The sequence below is a fragment of the Pleurodeles waltl genome, chromosome 2_1 (assembly GCF_031143425.1).
Source record: "Pleurodeles waltl isolate 20211129_DDA chromosome 2_1, aPleWal1.hap1.20221129, whole genome shotgun sequence".
Lineage (NCBI taxonomy): Eukaryota > Metazoa > Chordata > Amphibia > Caudata > Salamandridae > Pleurodeles > Pleurodeles waltl.
In genome coordinates this window covers 612,574,120-612,593,365 of record NC_090438.1, presented here as the reverse complement: position 1 = coordinate 612,593,365, position 19,246 = coordinate 612,574,120, and the positions used below count along the sequence as shown (strand labels likewise).

Here is a 19,246-nt window from a genome sequence, read left to right as displayed (position 1 = left end):
CAGTAGGGGAGGGGCTAAGTGGGCCCCATACTTTTTATACAGTACTGTCAGTAAACTTTCAGGGCCTTGGGATTTGCCAGTGGCCAGCACAGTTATTGCCTCTTTAATTGCGAACAGCATGATAGGTTCATCCAGGTCCACATATTGGTCAATGCCAATGTGAGGAATCGTTGTCTAAGAAGGTTCATAAGCTTCCAAACTTGCTTCCGTAGTTGATTGATACACCTGAGTGTAATGTTGTGCAAGTTCTTCATGGATAACATGCTGTGTATAAAGGATAGAACCCATTTCATAGTATTGTGTTAGTATAGGTTGCTTAGGTCGATCTTGACGTATAAGCCACGCTAAGAGTCGTCCAGCTTTATCAGCTGTAGCATGTGTGTGGATTGAATGCGTGGCATAGTTCAGGCAGTACAATCTTTCTAGTAGCGTAATATGTTTGAGTCTTCATTGACAACAGCTGCCCCGAGCTTCATGCTCTTCAGGTACTCTGGGGTCCAGCACCAACGAGGTGTGTTCTAACTTAGTGCACCTGTTAATGAGGAACCTCGTCTTTCCTTGTATGCCTAGGTAGTGTCCCCACAATGTCACTTTGAATGCATCCATTCTATTAACTTAGAAGAGGAGGTGCCAGCATTATTTTCAAAGTAATCCATAATCTTAGCCTCCGAGGAAGCTCTGAATGATGGAGCCTCCAATAGTTAAGGCTGGAAGCGCCATGTGGTGAAAGGAGGGGGACTGGCCGACCACTGAACTTGAAGAAATAGGGGGTTATGGTCAGAGTGAGTATGTCCCAAGTAGTCTATTTGTGTAATAGAGAAAAGTAGTGATGAAGCACCAAAGAACCTGTCAGTTCCAACATGTAATTTATGGGGTGCGGAATAAAAGGAATATACTTTTGTGTCTGGATTTTGGAACCGCCACACATCAACCAACCCCCTGTGACATAGCCATTCTGTTAGCATTTGAGCATTGGATGATGCAGCTGTGTGTAGTAGCGGGGGAAGTCATAGTCAAAGGTGATATTCAGTACACTGTTAAAATTCCTACCCATGAACCAGGGTATATCGTGTTTGAGAGGGAAATGAAAAAAGTGGCTTGGTCTGAGTTTGGGGCAAATAGGGAACCCAAAAGTAGGGTTCTGCCATAGAGGTGGTCCAATACTATGACATACCAACCCTCCAGGTCTAGAAGCCTGTCCTGCTCCACAAATTGGGTCCCAGCCTTGACAAATATGAGTCCACACAAGAATAGGTGGAGTAGTTGTTAGCAAATATCTGCCCTCACCATCGCCGCTGCAGTTTAACGCTTTCAGCATGTATGAGGTGAGTTTCTTGTAGCAGTGCAATGTGTGTGGAGCATCGCTTCAGGTAGGAATAGACTGAATAATGACATCAAGGAGTATGCATGCTTCTCACATTCCACGTTAGTATGTTAAGTGAGTCATGGCTGACGGTGTATGTGGCCCGCGAACCAGGCGTAGTGTAAGAGATACCCAAAAGAGAGCTTTGCAAAGTGTGTTCACAAAATACTTCAAGTGGAGGTCTGGGCCAGGCAGAGTTGCGGATCAATACATAAACCTTTTGTAATAATAACATTTAACTATGAATTCCAATAGAGCAGAGGAACGGCGTGTTTCCACCCAACCTGTGAGAGAAACAACCTCAGTAGGAAGTAATCAGTTGTGAGAGAACTGATGGGGGGAGAGGGCTAGGCAGCCAATGTGATGATTCCCCTTACAATTAAGGGCATATAACCAGGGCTCCATATTAGGAGTACCAGCACCCAACATAGACCATCATCGAAAAACCTGCTAGTATAATCCTATTTATCTAAAAGTAGGTCGGGCATCTAGCCTACCCCGGGGGCCCTATGTTCCTGTAACTGAAGAAGAAACATACCATTTACAGCATTCCGATAGCAAGATATGTAGCGTAAGTGAGTTATATGTTACAATGGCAGTCATCACAGCTGGTATCCCTGAGCTCACAGGAGGAATAACAGCTTATAGTTTTACAGCTTTATAGATATCATATAATGACACCAGATGTTTATGGTGTGACTTCAGGAATCTCTGTTGAATCTGCTCGAGAAAGACAAGTGTTTGAGGAACCATCTTCGCTCATTGACCAGCTCATGCCATCATCTACGTCCGATCCCTGGCCATTCTCGCTTAACGCTGCAGCCTTTTGTACAGCTTGTCTCCTCTCTCTTATGATCCGTTCCATGTTGGGTACAGATGTAATGTAGAGATTGCACCATTATTGGGGTTGGTTGCTTTGCCTTTGCTAAGATGAGTTGCCTTGGGTCCTCGCGCCTACCTGTGCATCCAACCTGTTGAATGCCCAGATCCCTCCAAACGAATCCCTATATCTTCTGGGGAGTTTAAGGAACAGCGTCTTCCCCTCTGCCATCACCCTCAGTCTTGCCAGAAAGAGGACCGCGTATCTGATGTTAAGTTCGCGAAGTTAGCGCTTTGCTTCCAGAATGGAGCTGCGCCTTTTCTGCACCATGATAGTGTAATCCAGAAAAAACATTATTTTGGCGTTATCTACCAAGATCTCCTGTAACTTTCGTGTCTCATGGAGCACAGCATTCCTGTTTTTATAGTGTACTAGGCAAAATAACAAGGGCCTGGAGCTGGTACTCGATGAGCAAGCTCCACAAGAAGAACTGTGAGAAAGAGTCTGTAGGTAGCAGTTGTCTCAGCTATTATTCCACGAATGTATCTGTGCATGACCCCTCTGATGCCTCTGGCAATCCCACCACACATATTATTATGACGGGAGCGGCCCTCCACATCCTCCATATGGCACTCCAGGACGTTCACTCAGTTTGCGAGTCGTCGGTTGCAGCTCGGCAACCGCAGATTCTGTGTGTAGTAGCGTTAAATCCACCTTGACCACATCAATTTTACTTTCCAGGGATGTGCACCTGGATTTCAATATAGAGCCAATTGTACCTACTGCTGCAAGGACATCATCCAGCTTGTCTCTGGGTGACAGTGAGGAAGTGGGAGCTTTAGTAGAGTCATTGCTATCCAGCAATTTGTCATGTTCGCCAGTGGATTTTGGGGGTGCAGTCTGTGTACCTGTGCTCAGACGTCCCATTGTAAAGTTGATCTTCCTGCAGTCCAGCTGGATGTGATTGTACCGACTAGGACCTGCTTGCCAGCACTGGACAGGATGATGGGTTTAGCAGGACGACCAGTCCCAGCTCATCAGTTGTGTGGTACTTGATGTTCTTCTCAGAAGGCTGATTGGCAATAGCAATATACCAGGTGGCAGAAGCAGGGTGATGATTTGTTTGGCTACAGTACCTCGCGATTGTCATAGGCCCAGCGCAACTGTGGATACCCCCGATGCAGACGTAAAGGCCCGCTTCCTTGCGCTTTTCAGTTTCCCCACGCGCAGCAGCATGAGCAGCTCTGTTAGCAGCAGTTTCAGCAATCCATTTTATTCAATGTAACGAAGAAAGGACAGCATCAATGGCAAGATTGATCTCCTGAGGGGGTCATTGATTATACTAATTAGAAGGGAGGGCGAGGAGCAGACAGGCTCACCCACCATACATCTATGTTTATGTGAGTCCAGCATTGCAGTCATGTAGTTAGTTGATTTTCAGGCTCTCCGTGGTGGTGCTTCGTTTTTTTAAAGTGTGCTACATTGCGGTAGCTCAAGGGCAATACTGCTCCCCAGCGGTGTGCTGTCAGGCACATTCCTCATACCAGTGCAGGTCAGCAGCAGCAGCGGGGAGCCCCAACTTGAAGGCCTACCCGTGCTGCAGCTGGTCAAGCAGACACCAGTAGCAGGGGGACAGCCTTTGGGAACAGCACAACACCACCTCAATCCAGATCTGAGGTAAGCAGAGCCCTATTCAGGCCGCCCTGTAGCTGACCCAAAAAGTCCAGAGAGTCCCCCACTCACCGCCTGTGACCAGGTCCAGGGGTAGGCCTTGCCACGCTCAGCGCCAGAACTCTTCTGGGCATTTAGATGTGCTGCGCAGCTCTCCTCTGTGTGCACTTCCAGCCGGCCATTCACCACTGGGTCACACCTTTTAGGTCTCCACTATTCTCCAGGGTGGCTCCAGTGGGCACCAGGCCTTGAGATGCCGCAGACGTCAATGCCGGTATCGATTTCAAGTCCCTCACTACGGCATTGTCTCGGATAGGGTCGGGAAGGTGGGGAGGATAGTCAGTAGTGCACGATGGTTAGGATAAATGCACAATAATCTCGTCTTCGCCCACAGAGTAACATGACTCTGCTCAATTATATTAATTAAAAGAGGGCAAAGAGTCCAAACTATAGGCTCCTCTGGGCAGGATCTTTCTCATATATAATTTTACCAGTCAAATATGTGAGATCTCTGACCACAAAACAAATATTAATGGGAAATAAATAAAGTGGGTGTTCATATAACCTAGTGGTTAACCTTGAGTGTTACTGTCTAGGCATGCTTGGCAGAGGAAACATTATGACTCGTGATATCAAACATTAGCAAAATTCATAACTAATTAATAAAGAGAGGTAGCATGTGCTGGGCTGTAGACAATGCTCAAGTACACAGCAGCATGCCAACCTGAGAAAGGTCATGGAACATACAGTAAATTAAATGCGATTCTGCAAAATCACGATTTTCAAGTTGTAACGTGCTGATCTAATCTGTCCTGCTTTTATATATGTCGAGTCCCTTACTATATAAATGGTTTAAACGGACACAAAAACAGTGCATTTACAAGACGTAATGCTCTTCATTGCACCGTTTGTGATAATCTCTTGCAATTTCATTTTTTCTGCACTTCCGCTCTTCCTCGGGATTTGTGAAACATCCCATCCTGTGCGTTCACTTTAAACACTTCCGGCAAAGGCTGCTGTTTTCTGTCATTGCGTGACTGCAAAACTGAACACGCTTATGATTATTCTTTAACACAATGTGTCGTCATTTTCACTTTCGCCTAGGCATCCTGCAGTGCATTCAATGGATTCTCACAGGTGAGCTATCTGAGTGTGTGCACTGTAATTGGCTAAGAACGGGCGCGTTTTCGGCGCACAGTTTATTAAACCAGCACGAATCTCACAGGGAATATGCAAGTTTGTTTTGCTCAAAACTGAACTGCGTGACTTCTAGCAGTAAATTTGCGTCAACTCCTAAATATCCATAATATCCACATTTAATTTAAAACATTTGCCTTGACAAAATGGCAAAGGGAAATCACGACTGAAGAAATTATTTGCGAAAAAACTAAACATGGTACAAAAAAGGTATCCGAAATGTATAAAAGCAACTAATCAATGACAACAAATACCTCAGCTAAAATGAATCCATTCACTAAATAGATGATCTAAACTCATACATATACATTCTTGCCCAGTTGAACGGCTAATTCCCCTGGCCTAACAGCTGTTGTAGTTTACATTCTTCTTATTAAAGTTAAAGCTCCCTAGAATTTTTCATTTCTGTAAGAGGAGCTACTTTCAGAGAGCAATAGCCATCATGGTGTTTGTAGGCCCTGCACTGCATATAATATCATATAATAATCATCTGAATAATTTAGTGTTTTCTTTATATACATTATTTGTTTGAAATATGTTGGCAATTACATCTTTTCCAATGAGGACAGTTAAATGACGCTATTGAAAGATGGCTCACGGTGGTAGCTGCGAAAAGGAACTCTTGTTTCTTGCATATGGGAAAGTTTTTAAAATGCACTAGTTACCAAACATACATTAGCACAAATATCTTTTAATCTATGATTATCTCTGAACTGCCCCCGAGAACAGTTAGCCTTGGCACAGTCACACCTAGCTTTATGTCACTCAAATTTCAAGATCTATTTACATTAACCAGCTTCTGATGCGTCCTGGAGAAATTATGTCAATAATCATTTGCAAAGTCAAGAGGTTTGACATTCTCGCTCGATCAATGAAAAATGTAATATAAAAATGCGTGGCGCTGTGGACAACTATTTCAAAGGGATTTTTTGTGTGTACAGTTCATGGATGAGATAAAGAATTAGCTGCGTGTTGGATGACAAACTGTATTGAATGAAAGACTGTACTTTTCAACTGTTAAATAGTCCCTCATTGCATTTCACTGGAGGCAGAAGAACATAACTAAATAGCCAATCGAAATAACGTGAGATTAAAGTTTTGTGGGCTAGTATTGTGATTGATTAACAAATTGATTAACAATATCTCAAGCGAATGACTGAGGGCCCCTGAGTCAAAAAGAAACCAATGGTTATATAAAGCCCTTTTGAAAATGTACCCAAAACAATGGGCCAGATTCATAAAGATGTCTATGTGATTTGCTCTTGGTGTATTTCTGGCTTAATTCTGAGTTCCGGAAGTAAGCCACAAAGTCCCGATTTACTCTTTAAATTCAATAGTAAGCCACGACTATTTAAAGAATATGTCATAGCTACTCCTATGAACATCTTTGTAAACTGGGCCCAAAATCTTGACCTTAAGTGTCTCAAGATCCATTGCATGCCAAACCTAAAAAGGGATAAAACTCATCTACGTCTGATAGTTTCACTCCATTCACTAAGTAATTGCCTCAAACCTCGAATTATTGAGGCTAGGCATGATGTAACCAAGACCTGGGAGTTGATGACTTTATCCTTATGTAAGTTTGCAGTATAGTTGGTTAAAGCTTGTAGGAGAAACTTGAATATCAATTGTAACAGAGACACACCTTTGTGTACTTTCTAAAGATGCTTCACAGCATTCCCTTCAATGTCTCATGTGGTTACTAGGTGAGCATTCCAAATTAGTTTTTTACAAAGCCTTGTATCATAGTACACTTCATGTTGGCCAAACATATCATTCACATAGAAAGGTCTAGCCTGGATAATGCATAATATTTATATACAACACTTCAAACGTTATTTTTAGGCTATCCCTTTACACAGAACTATGCGACCCCTATGGAGCGGTTTCTAGGAAATTAACTTCCATGTGTAAAACCATTTATCAGGACCCAGGCTTAGATTTCATTTTTGTACGTTTTTCTACTTTTTTCATCTTTTTTATATATAAAGGTGCATGTTATTATATTCGATTAAAAAAAATTGGCATCACTATATTGTGTATTTACATGTTTGTGATTTCTTTACGTTTGAATTTCTGAATTTTTATTCACTTTTCCTGATGTTTTTTCATCTGTAGCCTGATGCTTCTACTTCCTTGTTCACGACTGAGACAGAGCAGCCTGTGGTGCAAAACTTGGTGAGTTTGGTGCAGTCTAAATTTAACAAGCATTTGCAGTGCATTGGGTCTCGCATTTGCTCGAGTCAGAGCTATTAGCGCTGTAAATTCCCAATTGGACTTTCCTTGCCACTTAAATTGAAACTGAAAAGTAAAACAGTTGACATAAGCGAGTCTATTCAAAGCGCCATGGCCGCCAAGAGCATGAGCGCAAAGGAGAGACACAAAAAGAAAAAGAAGTTCTCTAGCAGTCAAACGTATTGGCAATCGTTCAATTATTCATATGACAGGGTCAGTCTGGAAGGCAGTAACAAAACCTCCCCAAGGAGGGAAAAACGTAAAGCATTTGCCAATGGTAACAAAGGATTTTTGAAAGGCAAGCCCACAAATGAGTGAAAGTGATGGGTGTGTGGTGGGCGTGGTTACAAGGCAACAATTCTTACAACTGGAGCTAGCCCGCTGGACCTTCAAAAGATTAGTCGTTAATGGTAGTTGCTTAGCACAAACTTATCCAGAGGCAGTAGAAAGCTGTATTTGCAAAAGTACTATGGCTTTACTTTTATTGACTGCGTCATCATAATCTATTGAAAACATTACTCTTTTGACCAATTAGCTGTCACTTGATCTGGTTAACACCACATAATGGTTGGTGAGATCCCTGACAAATCTCCTTTTAGAACTAGCTACTAGAAAGGGCAGCAAAAGACATATTGTAGGCTAACCATAAACATAGAGGGACTTGCAGTTTGCCTGTTGCTTCCCATGGGTTGGCTTTGCTGTCACTTTAATTTGCTTTCTTTTTCAATGCCTTCCTTTGTACATCTTCTGTCTTCTGACCCATTAGCATATCCAAGTTATGTGTGTCTTTCTACTACTCACCTTTACAGATTTTTTTTTTCTTTTCTCTTAATGATTCCTTGAGACTGCTTTTGTTTTCCAGCTGTCTCCCTAGTGTACTTCTTTTCCACCGTCAACGCTCCATGTTGCCCTCTCTCACAAACATCAGGGCTATCTGACACACAACCCCTGACCAACACAGACAAAAACCTGGAGTATCTGTCACATAGGACAATTGTTGAGCAATTACATAAATCAGGGGCATGTAGCACACGCAACCATTGATGGACACATATACAGCAGGGCTATCACTCACACACAAGCACTAATGAACACTTAAAACAGTAAGGGTATTACCTCCATACAACAGCTGATGAACACTTGCAAACAGCAGGGGTATCAACCAAACACACATACTTGTGGAGTCTTTAAATCAACGATATCTGTCACACACTATCACTGATGGACACTTACAAACATCAGGGCTATACATCACACACAACCACTGACATGTACAAACAGCAGCATTGTCTGTCACAGTTAACAATTGATGGAGGCTTACAAAGAGCTGGGCTATCTGTCACACACACCCACTGATGGAGACAGAATCAGCATGGATATCTATTGGACTTGGGCGAAGCTCAGCAGTTGTCCTTCCAGGGCACTAAAGAACGTAGGAGTTGGCCCTTTCTGCAGGGTCATGCCTAAACTTTTTGCTTTCACCCTCCTGTTTTCTGAACCAGTTTAGTTGGCTTTTAGGACTCTGTGCACTTTACTACTACTAACCAGTCTAAAGTGCTTGGGCTCTCTGGTTTAAACATGGGTCAAATTGGCTTGCACTCAATTGGCACATTTAATTTACTTGTATACTTGTAAGACCCTAATAAAGTGGTACTACTTGTAACCAGGGCCTGTAAATTAAATACTACTATTGGGCCTATAGCTGTCACGTACTGCGCTGGACTTCTCACCTCTGGATTTCGGATTGGCGAATACCCCAAGTCTTCTACAGGTCCTGGATACTTCCAAATAAGGGCGACCCCTTCTAGTAGCCACGGTGCCGCTTGACAGGCTACGGCCAAAGCAGACCATACCCTCCAGAAGGAGTCCCAGAGGGAAAAAACCCCAACACTGGGGAAAAAACCTCTAACCGGAACTCCTGAAGGAAAACAAGAAAAAACAGGTCTTGACAACAGGAAACAAAAATAGGCAGTATCCAGGGTAAAGGCAGGAAAAAAGGAACAGGTAAAAATCTCCCAAAGCAAAAGCAGGAACAAGGACAGGCAAAAATCTCCTAAGGCAAAAAAGCAGGAACAAAGAACAGGAGCGAACAGCACAACCAGAAGGAAGTGTTTGCAAGGAGGAACAAGACTGACTGACTTATATACTGAGAAAAGGGAAGTGACATCACAGGAAAGGGAAGTAACACCATCTTGGATTGGGAAAAGCCCATAGACCAGTATAGGAAAAAGGAAGTAGTATGAAAGAAAAACAGAGCATGCTGGGACAAAAACACGAAGAAGACAAGATGGACACAACATGGATAGAGACAGGCAAAAGGACCAACAAAAAACCCACCACCAACAACAAAAGAAGAAAAAAGGCTACAAGTAAGTGTAGCGCGTCCGGAAGCGAAATATATGCTTCCCAGAAAGCATAGTCAAAAAACGCGGGGAACGGCGCTCCGAATATCGGTAGCGTGTTCCATCCGTGAGGACAGAAAGAGACGCTGCGTCAGAGCGCGGCGTTACAGTAGGTCCCCTCCCCGAGGCACCAGGTTTGTCAGGATGATTGTCAAAAAACAGGCGAACCAAACGGGGAGCATGGACGGAGGAAGCATCCTCCCAAGAACAGTCACTGAGGGGGTATCCTTTCCAATGAACCAAAAACTGTAGCTTGCGTTGAAAAATTCTGGAATCACAGATATCCTGGACTTCATACTCAGGCTGTCCGTTGATAGACAGAGGAGGTGGACGTTGGAACTGACGATGGTAAGGATCAGGAACAAAGGGTTTTAACTGGGACACATGGAAAACAGGATGGACCCTCCAGGTATGAGGTAAGTGGAGACGCACAACTACAGGATTCAGGATGTGCGAAATTCGAAAGGGTCCATAAAAACGTGGTTTGAACTTATTGGTGGAAAACCGGGATGGTAGAAATCCATACCTTGTGGCCCACTTGATACAAAGGTGCGGCTTGCCGATAACGATCCGCCTTTCGCTTCATAGCTTGTTTCGAAGCTAGGAGAGTTGTGTGAAGTAGGCCCTGGATTCTACGGATCTGTCGTGAAAAAGGAGTGACTGCAGGCACAGAAGAGGATGTTCGAGAAACAGTAGTGAAAGTCCTCGGATGAAATCCATAAGTACAATAAAAGGGTGTGGTCTTGGTCGCACTATGTATTGTGTTGTTATAGGAGAACTCGGCAAGAGCAAGATATTCAGACCAATTGCTTTGTGTGGCATTACAGTAACATCTCAGATACTGCTGAAGTTCTTGATTCACTCGTTCAGTTTGCCCATTCGTTTGTGGATGGAAACCCGAGGATAAAGAAATCTCAATGTTAAAGAAGGCACAGAAGGCTCTCCAGAAACGTGATACATATTGAGGCCCTCTGTCCGAAATGACCTCTTGAGGAAGACCATGGAGGCGAAAAATATCCCGTAGAAAAATACGACTCATTTCTGGGGCCATTGGTAGTTTCTTCAAGGCTGAAAAATGGGCCATCTTGGTGAATGAATCTACGGTCACCATGATTACTTGGTTACCAGAGGAGGTAGGTAGAGAGCATATGAAATCCGTGGATAGAGTACACCAAGGAGCGGAAGGAACCGGTAAAGGTCTTAATAAACCTGCCACCTTAGTTTGGGGTATCTTAGTCTGGGCACAGACTGGACATGCTGACACATAGGTTTCAGTGTCTGTCTTTAGCGAAGGCCACCAAAAAGATCGATGAAGCAGCTCCTGGGTCTTCCTGATACCCCGATGTCCGGCTATAGGAGAATCATGGCACATTTTCAGGGCTTCTGTCTGCACTTTCTTGGTAGGTAGGAAAAGAGCATGTTGATGATAGAAGTAGTTGTCCTTCTTCTGCAAAAAAGGAGTCACTTTATCCCATTCTGAAGCAGACAGAAACTGGTACTCAGATTGAATGCATTCTTGAAAAGATTGAGTAGCTCCGATGATCTGCTAGCCTCAATAAGATGTGGAGAGGAGTTCTGGGCTATGTCAGGATATCTGCGGGATAAGGCATCTGCCACTAAATTCTGGGAACCAGGTATGTACGTGATCACGAAATCGTACTGGCTAAAGAAGAAAGCCCATCGAGCCTGACGACTGTTGCGACACTGAAAGCTCCGAAGACACTGGAGATTACGGTGATCAGTCCTAGCTTCAAAAGGCTCTCTGGAACCCATCAGGAAATGCCTCCATTCCTTACAAGCTACTTTGAGAGCTAGTAGTTCACGTTCCAGTACAGAATAATTTCGTTCAGCCTCTGATAGAATATGAGACGGATAGAAGATAGGATGTTCCAATCCATCATTGTCTTGCTTCTGCAGCAGAACTGCTCCAATAGCTCTGTCTGAGGCATCAGTCTCGATGATAAATGTCTTGGTATTGTCAGGATGACGCAACACGGGCGCTTGGGTAAAGGCTGTCTTTAATTCTTGAAACGCGCGTTCAGCCTCCTTGGTCCAAATGAAACCCTTCTTCAGGTTCTCTTTCTTAATTGTTTGTGCTATGAAACTTTGTAGGTGGGCAAAGTTATGAATAAACTGACGATAAAAGTTTGATAACCGGAGAAAGCATTGCGTTTCTTTAATGGACGTTGGAGAAGGCCAATCTAATATGGCACTGACCTTGTCAGGGTCCATGGATATTCCGTGTTGATTAATACAAAACCCGAGATACCTTACTTCAGATTTATGGAACTCACACTTCTCAGGTTTACAAAACAATTGGTTCTCTTTCCAGGACTTGCAGGACATGATCTACATGATGCTCAGGATCACAGGAATATATCAAGATATCATCCAAATAAATGACTACATATTGATTGAGTACATCAGAGAACACTGAATCCATAAATCGTTGAAAAACAGAAGGGGCATTGGTCAGTCCAAAGGGCATAACACGATACTCATAGTGCCCAAAGGGGTACGGAACGCAGTCTTCCATTCATCTCCTTCCTTGATCCGAAGGAGATGATAGGCACCCCGTAAGTCTAATTTAGTAAATATCTTGGCTCCTTGAATGGCATCCAATATATCTCTGATTAAAGGCAGTGGATATCGATCCTTAATCGTTATTCTGTTGAGCTCACGAAAGTCCACACAAGGATGCAGATCCTTAGTCTTCTTTGGGACGAAGAAGAGAGGAGCCCCAGCGGGGGATGTGGAAGGAGCAATCAAACCATTGTGTAAGTTGTCATCTAAATATTCCCTTAGCACCTTCTTTTCTTGGTCTGTCAGAGAATTCATTCGACCGAAGGGGACGACTTCATCAGGAATCAAAGGAATAGCACAGTCATAACTGCGATGAGGTGGCAAAATCGGATTACTAGGTTTCTGAAAAATCTTGATATATTCCTGATAACAATCTGGAACCCCCTGGATAATATTGATAGAGTTAGTGTTATCCTTAGTTGACTGACAGGACCTTTTTGGAGTCCAATAAGAAGTAGTGGAATAACAATTCTGTTGACAAAATGAAGACGTTAGGGATATAGTTCGTGTTTCCCAATTGATATAGGGGTTGTGTCGGGCTAACCAGGGAATTCCCAAAATCATGATGTGATTTGGTGAGGCTATGAGATCAAAGGCAACGTGTTCTTGATGCCCCCCAAATGTCAAACAAAGAGTAGGAGTTGAGGCCACCACAGGTCCTGAGGTTAACGGAGAGCCATCCACCGTGTGAACCTGCTCAGGAGTTTCTTTAGGAAATGGGAATTCCTTTACTCGTAGCCCAGGTCTCATCCAGATAGAGTCCACTGGCTCCACAGTCAAGGAGAGCCAGAAGATGCTCTTCTTGATCTTGTGAACTTTGTAACTTGACCGAGAGGATAAACAGGGTGGCCATGCTTTCTTTGGAGGAACATATTGATGGTACTTCAGCTCCTCCCGTCTCCTTCCTCCTTACAGGGGACGGGAGCTGGCGTTTCCCGCAGGCCTTGAGGGACGTACCGGACAACTACAGATCAGGTGGCCAGCCTTACCACAGTATAGGCAAAGTCCCCTTCATCGTCGTTCCTCCCTTTCTGACTCCGTCAATGGCCCACGAACCAGATCTATCTGCATGGGCTCTTCATGGGGAGGTGGAGAGGCTTCAGGTGGACTATCTTCCATTCGCCGACTGCTAACACGGAAGGTACCGGACTGGTATGGAGCTCTAGTTCTATGTCTTTCCATCTTGCGCTCTCGAAGTCTATACTCAATGTTCATAGATTGATCCATTAATTCTTTCAAAGAACAAGCTGGAGAAGAGTGTACAAGCTCATCTTTAATTTCTTCACGAAGGCCTCGGCGGAAAAGGGTTACGAAGGTGCGTTCTACCCAGGAGGTTTCAGCTGCCAGCTGTTTGAAGCGGGTTATATACTGCAGTACATCCTGATTACCCTGCTGAATGTCACGTAAGGCTTCATCAGCTGCTGCTTCTACCCCAGGTCTCTCAAACATTTGTTTGAAAACAGTCAGGAAAGCGGAATAGTTTGCCAGGACTGGGTCATCTGCAGAAACCAGAGGAGTCGCCCAAGCAAGCGCTGGACCAGACAAGGCGCTGATCAGATAGCACACCTTAGCCTTATCCGAAGAAAACTGGAGTGGACGAAAAGCAAATAAAATCGTCAGGGCATCCAAAAATTCCTTCATCTTTAAAGGCTCTCCGGAATATCGAGGAATAGTAGCAGGTATGGGTGGTATGTCCATTGATCGGGAAGACAAGACCTGTCGTAGCGCAATGTTCTCTGCCCGTAACTGTTGTAACTCTTGGGCTTGTTGTTGGACAGTCTGTAACATGGCTTGAGCATTTTCTGACGCCTCTCCCTGTGGATCTTCCATGGCGCTTTCGCAACGCAGAATCTTTTGGCGTTGCAATCTGTCACGTACTGCACTGGACTTCTCACCTCTGGATTTCGGATTGGCGAAAACCCCAAGTCTTCTACAGGTCCTGGATACTCCCAAATAAGGGCGACCCCTTCTAGTAGCCACGGTGCCGCTTGACAGGCTACGCCAAAGCAGACCGTACCCTCCAGAAGGAGTCCCAGAGGGAAAAAAACCCAACACTGGGGAAAAAACCTCTAACAGGAACTCCTGAAGGAAAACAAGAAAAAACAGGACTTGACAACAGGAAACAAAAATAGGCAGTATCCAGGGTAAAGGCAGGAAACAAGGAACAGGTAAAAATCTCTCAAAGCAAAAGCAGGAACAAGGAACAGGCAAAAATCTCTTAAGGCAAAAAAGCAGGAACAAAGAACAGGAGCGAACAGCACAACCAGAAGGAAGTGTTTGCAACGCAAGGAGGAACAAGACTGACTGACTTATAAACTGAGAAAAGGGAAGTGACATCACAGGAAAGGGAAGTAACACCATCTTGGATTGGGAAAAGCCCATAGACCAGTATAGGAAAAAGGAAGTAGTATAAAACAAAAACAGAGCATGCTGGGACAAAAACACGAAGAAGACAAGATGGACACAACATGGATAGAGACAGGCAAAAGGACCAACAAAAAACCCACCACCAACAACAAAAGAAGAAAAAAGGCTACAAGTAAGTGTAGCGCGTCCGGAAGCGAAATATATGCTTCCCAGAAAGCATAGTCAAAAAACACGGGGAACGGCGCTCCGAATATCGGTAGCGGGTTCCACCCGTGAGGACAGAAAGAGACGTCGCGTCAGAGCGCGGCGTTACAATAGCACTGATTGTGCCGTCCACTTAAGTACCCCCAATAAGCATGTCTCAGGCATGCCATTGCAGCCTGTGTCTGCAATTTAAACTGCCACGTTGACCTGGTCTAAGCCATCTTTTTTATACATAAAAGTCACCCATAGGATAGTCCCTAAACAGTACAATCTTTCTAGTAGCGTAATATGTTTGAGTCTTCATTGACAAAAGCTGCCCCCATCTCCATGCTCTTCAGGTGCTCTGGGGTCCAGCACCAACGAGGTGTGTTCTAACTTAGTGCCCCTGTTAATGAGGAACCTCGTCTTCCCTTGTATGCCTAGGTAGTGTCCCCACAATGTCACTTTGAATGCATCCATTCTATTAACTTAGAAGAGGCGGTGCCAGCATTATTTTCAAAGTAGTCCATAATCTTAGCCTCCGAGGAAGCTCTGAATGATGGAGCCTCCAATAGTTAAGGCTGGAAGCGCCATGTGGTGAAAGGAGGGGGAGTGGCCGACCACTGAACTTGAAGAAATAGGGGGTTATGGTCAGAGTGAGTATGTTCCAAGTAGTCTATTTGTGTAATAGAGAAAAGTAGTGATGAAGCACCAATGAACCTGTCAGTTCGAACATGTAATTTATGGGGTGCGGAATAAAAGGAATATACTTTTGTGTCTGGATTTTGGAACTGCCACACATCAACCAGCCCCCTGTGACATAGCCATTCTGTTAGTATTTGAGCATTGGATGATGCAGCTGTGTGTGGTAGCGGGGGAAGTCATAGTGAAGGGTGGTATTCAGTAAACTTTTAAAATTCCTTCCCATGAGCCAGAGTATATCATGTTTGAGAGGGAAAGGAAAAAAGTGGCTTGGTCTGAGTTTGGGGCATATAGGGAACCCAAAAGTAGGGTTCTGCCATAGAGGTAGTCCAATACTATGACATACCAACCCTCCAGGGGTATGAAGCCTGTCCTGCTCCACAAATGGGGTCCCAGCCTTGACAAATATGAGTCCACACAAGAATAGGTGGAGTAGTTGTTAGCAAATACCTGCCCTCACCATCGCAGCTGCAGTTTAACGCTTTCAGCATGTATGAGGTGAGTTTCTTGTAGCAGTGCAATGTGTGTGGAGCATCGCTTCAGGTAGGAATAGACTGAATAATGACATCAAGGAGTATGCATGCTTCTCACATTCCACGTTAGTATGTTAAGTGAGTCATGGCTGACGGTGTATGTGGCCCGCGAACCAGGCGTAGTGTAAGAGATACACAAAAGAGAGCTTTGCAAAGTGTGTTCACAAAATACTTCTAGTGGAGGTCTGGGCCAGGCAGAGTTGTGGATCAATACATAAACCTTTTGTAATAATAACATTTAACTATGAATTCCAATAGAGCAGAGGAACGACGTGTCTCCACCCAACCTGTGAGAGAAACAACCTCATTAGGAAGTAATCAGTTGTGAGAGAACTGATGGCGGGAGAGGGCTAGGCAGCCAATGTGATGATTCCCCTTACAATTAAGGGCATATAACCAGGGGTCCATATTAGGAGTACCAGCACCCAACATAGACCATCATCGAAAAACCTGCTAGTATAATCCTATTTATCTAAAAGTAGGTCGGGCATCTAGCCTACCCCGGGGGCCCTATGTTCCTGTAACTGAAGAAGAAACATGCCATTTACAGCATTCCGATAGCAAGATATGTAGCGTAAGTGAGTTATATGTTACAATGGCAGTCATCACAGCTGGTATCCCTGAGCTCACAGGAGGAATAACAGCTTATAGTTTTACAGCATTATAGATATCATATAATGACACCAGATGTTTATGGTGTGACTTCAGGAATCTCTGTTGAATCTGCTCGAGAAAGACAAGTGTTTGAGGAACCATCTTCGCTCATTGACCAGCTCATGCCATCATCTACGTCCGATCCCTGGCCATTCTCGCTTAACGCTGCAGCCTTTTGTACAGCTTGTCTCCTCTCTCTTATGATCCGTTCCATGTTGGGTACAGATGTAATGTAGAGATTGCACCATTATTGGGGTTGGTTGCTTTGCCTTTGCTAAGATGAGTTGCCTTGGGTCCTCGCGCCTACCTGTGCATCCAACCTGTTGAATGCCCAGATCCCTCCAAACGAATCCCTATATCTTCTGGGGAGTTTAAGGAACAGCGTCTTCCCCTCTGCCATCACCCTCAGTCTTGCCAGAAAGAGGACCGCGTATCTGATGTTAAGTTCGCGAAGTTAGCGCTTTGCTTCCAGAATGGAGCTGCGCCTTTTCTGCACCATGATAGTGTAATCCAGAAAAAACATTATTTTGGCGTTATCTACCAAGATCTCCTGTAACTTTCGTGTCTCATGGAGCACAGCATTCCTGTTTTTATAGTGTACTAGGCAAAATAACAAGGGCCTGGAGCTGGTACTCGATGAGCAAGCTCCACAAGAAGAACTGTGAGAAAGAGTCTGTAGGTAGCAGTTGTCTCAGCTATTATTCCACGAATGTATCTGTGCATGACCCCTCTGATGCCTCTGGCAATCCCACCACACATATTATTATGACGGGAGCGGCCCTCCACATCCTCCATATGGCACTCCAGGACGTTCACTCAGTTTGCGAGTCGTCGGTTGCAGCTCGGCAACCGCAGATTCAGCAATGTGTACCTTATCCTCCAGGTTACAGTGATCTGTGTGTAGTAGCGTTAAATCCACCTTGACCACATCAATTTTACTTTCCAGGGATGTGCACCTGGATTTCAATATAGAGCCAATTGTACCTACTGCTGCAAGGACATCATCCAGCTTGTCTCTGGGTGACAGTGAGGAAGTGGGTGCTTTAGTAGAGTCATTGCTATCCAGCAATTTGTCATGTTCGCCAGCGGATTTTGGGGGTGTAGTCTGTGTACCTGTGAGCAGACGTCCCATTGTAAAGTTGATCTTCCTGCAGTCCAGCTTGATGTGATTGTACCGACTAGGACCTGCTTGCCAGCACTGGACAGGATGATGGGTTTAGCAGGACAACCAGTCCCAGCTCATCAGTTGTGTGGTACTTGATGTTCTTCTCAGAAGGCTGATTGGCAATAGCAATATACCAGGTGGCAGAATCAGGGTGATGATTTGTTTGGCTAGAGTACCTCGCGATTGTCATAGGCCCAGCGCAACTGTGGATACCCCCGATGCAGACGTAAAGGCCCGCTTCCTTGCGCTTTTCAGTTTCCCCACGCGCAGCAGCATGAGCAGCTCTGTTAGCAGCAGTTTCAGCAATCCATTTTATTCAATGTAACGAAGAAAGGACAGCATCAATGGCAAGATTGATCTCCTGAGGGGGTCATTGATTATACTAATTAGAAGGGAGGGCGAGGAGCAGACAGGCTCACCCACCATACATCTATATTTATGTGAGTCCAGCATTGCAGTCATGTAGTTAGTTGATTTTCAGGCTCTCCGTGGTGGTGCTACGTTTTTTTAAAGTGTGCTACATTGCGGTAGCTCAAGGGCAATACTGCTCCCCAGCGGTGTGCTGTCAGGCACATTCCTCATACCAGTGCAGGTCAGCAGCAGCAGCGGGGAGCCCCAACTTGAAGGCCTACCCGTGCTGCAGCTGGTCAAGCGGACACCAGTAGCACGGGGACAGCCTTTGGGAACAGCACAACACCACCTCAATCCAGATCTGAGGTAAGCAGAGCCCTATTCAGGCCTCCCTGTAGCTGACCCAAAAAGTCCAGAGAGTCCCCCACTCACCGCCTGTGACCAGGTCCAGGGGTAGACCTTGCCACGCTCAGCGCCAGAACTCTTCTGGGCATTTAGATGTGCCGCGCAGCTCTCCTCTGCGTGCACTTCCAGCCGGCCATTCACCACTGGGTCACACCTTTTAGGTCTCCACTATTCTCCAATGACAGGGTGGCTCCAGTGGGCACCAGGCCTTGAGATGCCGCAGACGTCAATGCCGGTATCGATTTCAAGTCCCTCACTACGGCATTGTCTCGGATAGGGTCGGGAGGATACTCAGTAGTGCACGATGGTTAGGATAAATGCACAAAAATCTCGTCTTCGCCCACAGAGTAACATGACTCTGCTCAATTATATTCATTAAAAGAGTCCAAACTATAGACTCCTCTGGGCAGGATCTTTCTCATATATAATTTTACCAGTCAAATATGTGAGATCTCTGACCACAAAACAAATATTAATGGGAAAGAAATAAAGTGGGTGTTCATATAACCTAGTGGTTAAACTTGAGTGTTACTGTCTAGGCATGCTTGGCAGAGGAAACAATATTATGACTGAGACGCGTGATATCAAACATTAGCTAAATTCATAACTAATTAA

The 19,246-nt window shown here is 44.7% G+C and overlaps 1 protein-coding gene across 12 annotated transcripts in view; it reads left to right on the top strand.

Annotated features, from left to right (window-relative positions):
* Positions 1-19,246, top strand: part of AMPH (amphiphysin) — a 927,201-nt gene that overhangs the window by 749,070 nt on the left and 158,885 nt on the right. For 8 of the 12 annotated variants that reach the window (XM_069215765.1, XM_069215757.1, XM_069215748.1 and 5 more), the window contains one exon: positions 7,170-7,229. The exons of 2 other annotated variants lie outside the window; for them this stretch is intronic. In XM_069215765.1, the coding sequence (XP_069071866.1) occupies positions 7,170-7,229 (60 nt within the window). Of the gene's footprint in view, positions 1-4,958; positions 4,992-7,169; positions 7,230-19,246 lie in introns of all 12 variants that reach the window. 2 more of the 12 variants (XM_069215738.1, XM_069215729.1) reach the window with 1 other exon arrangement.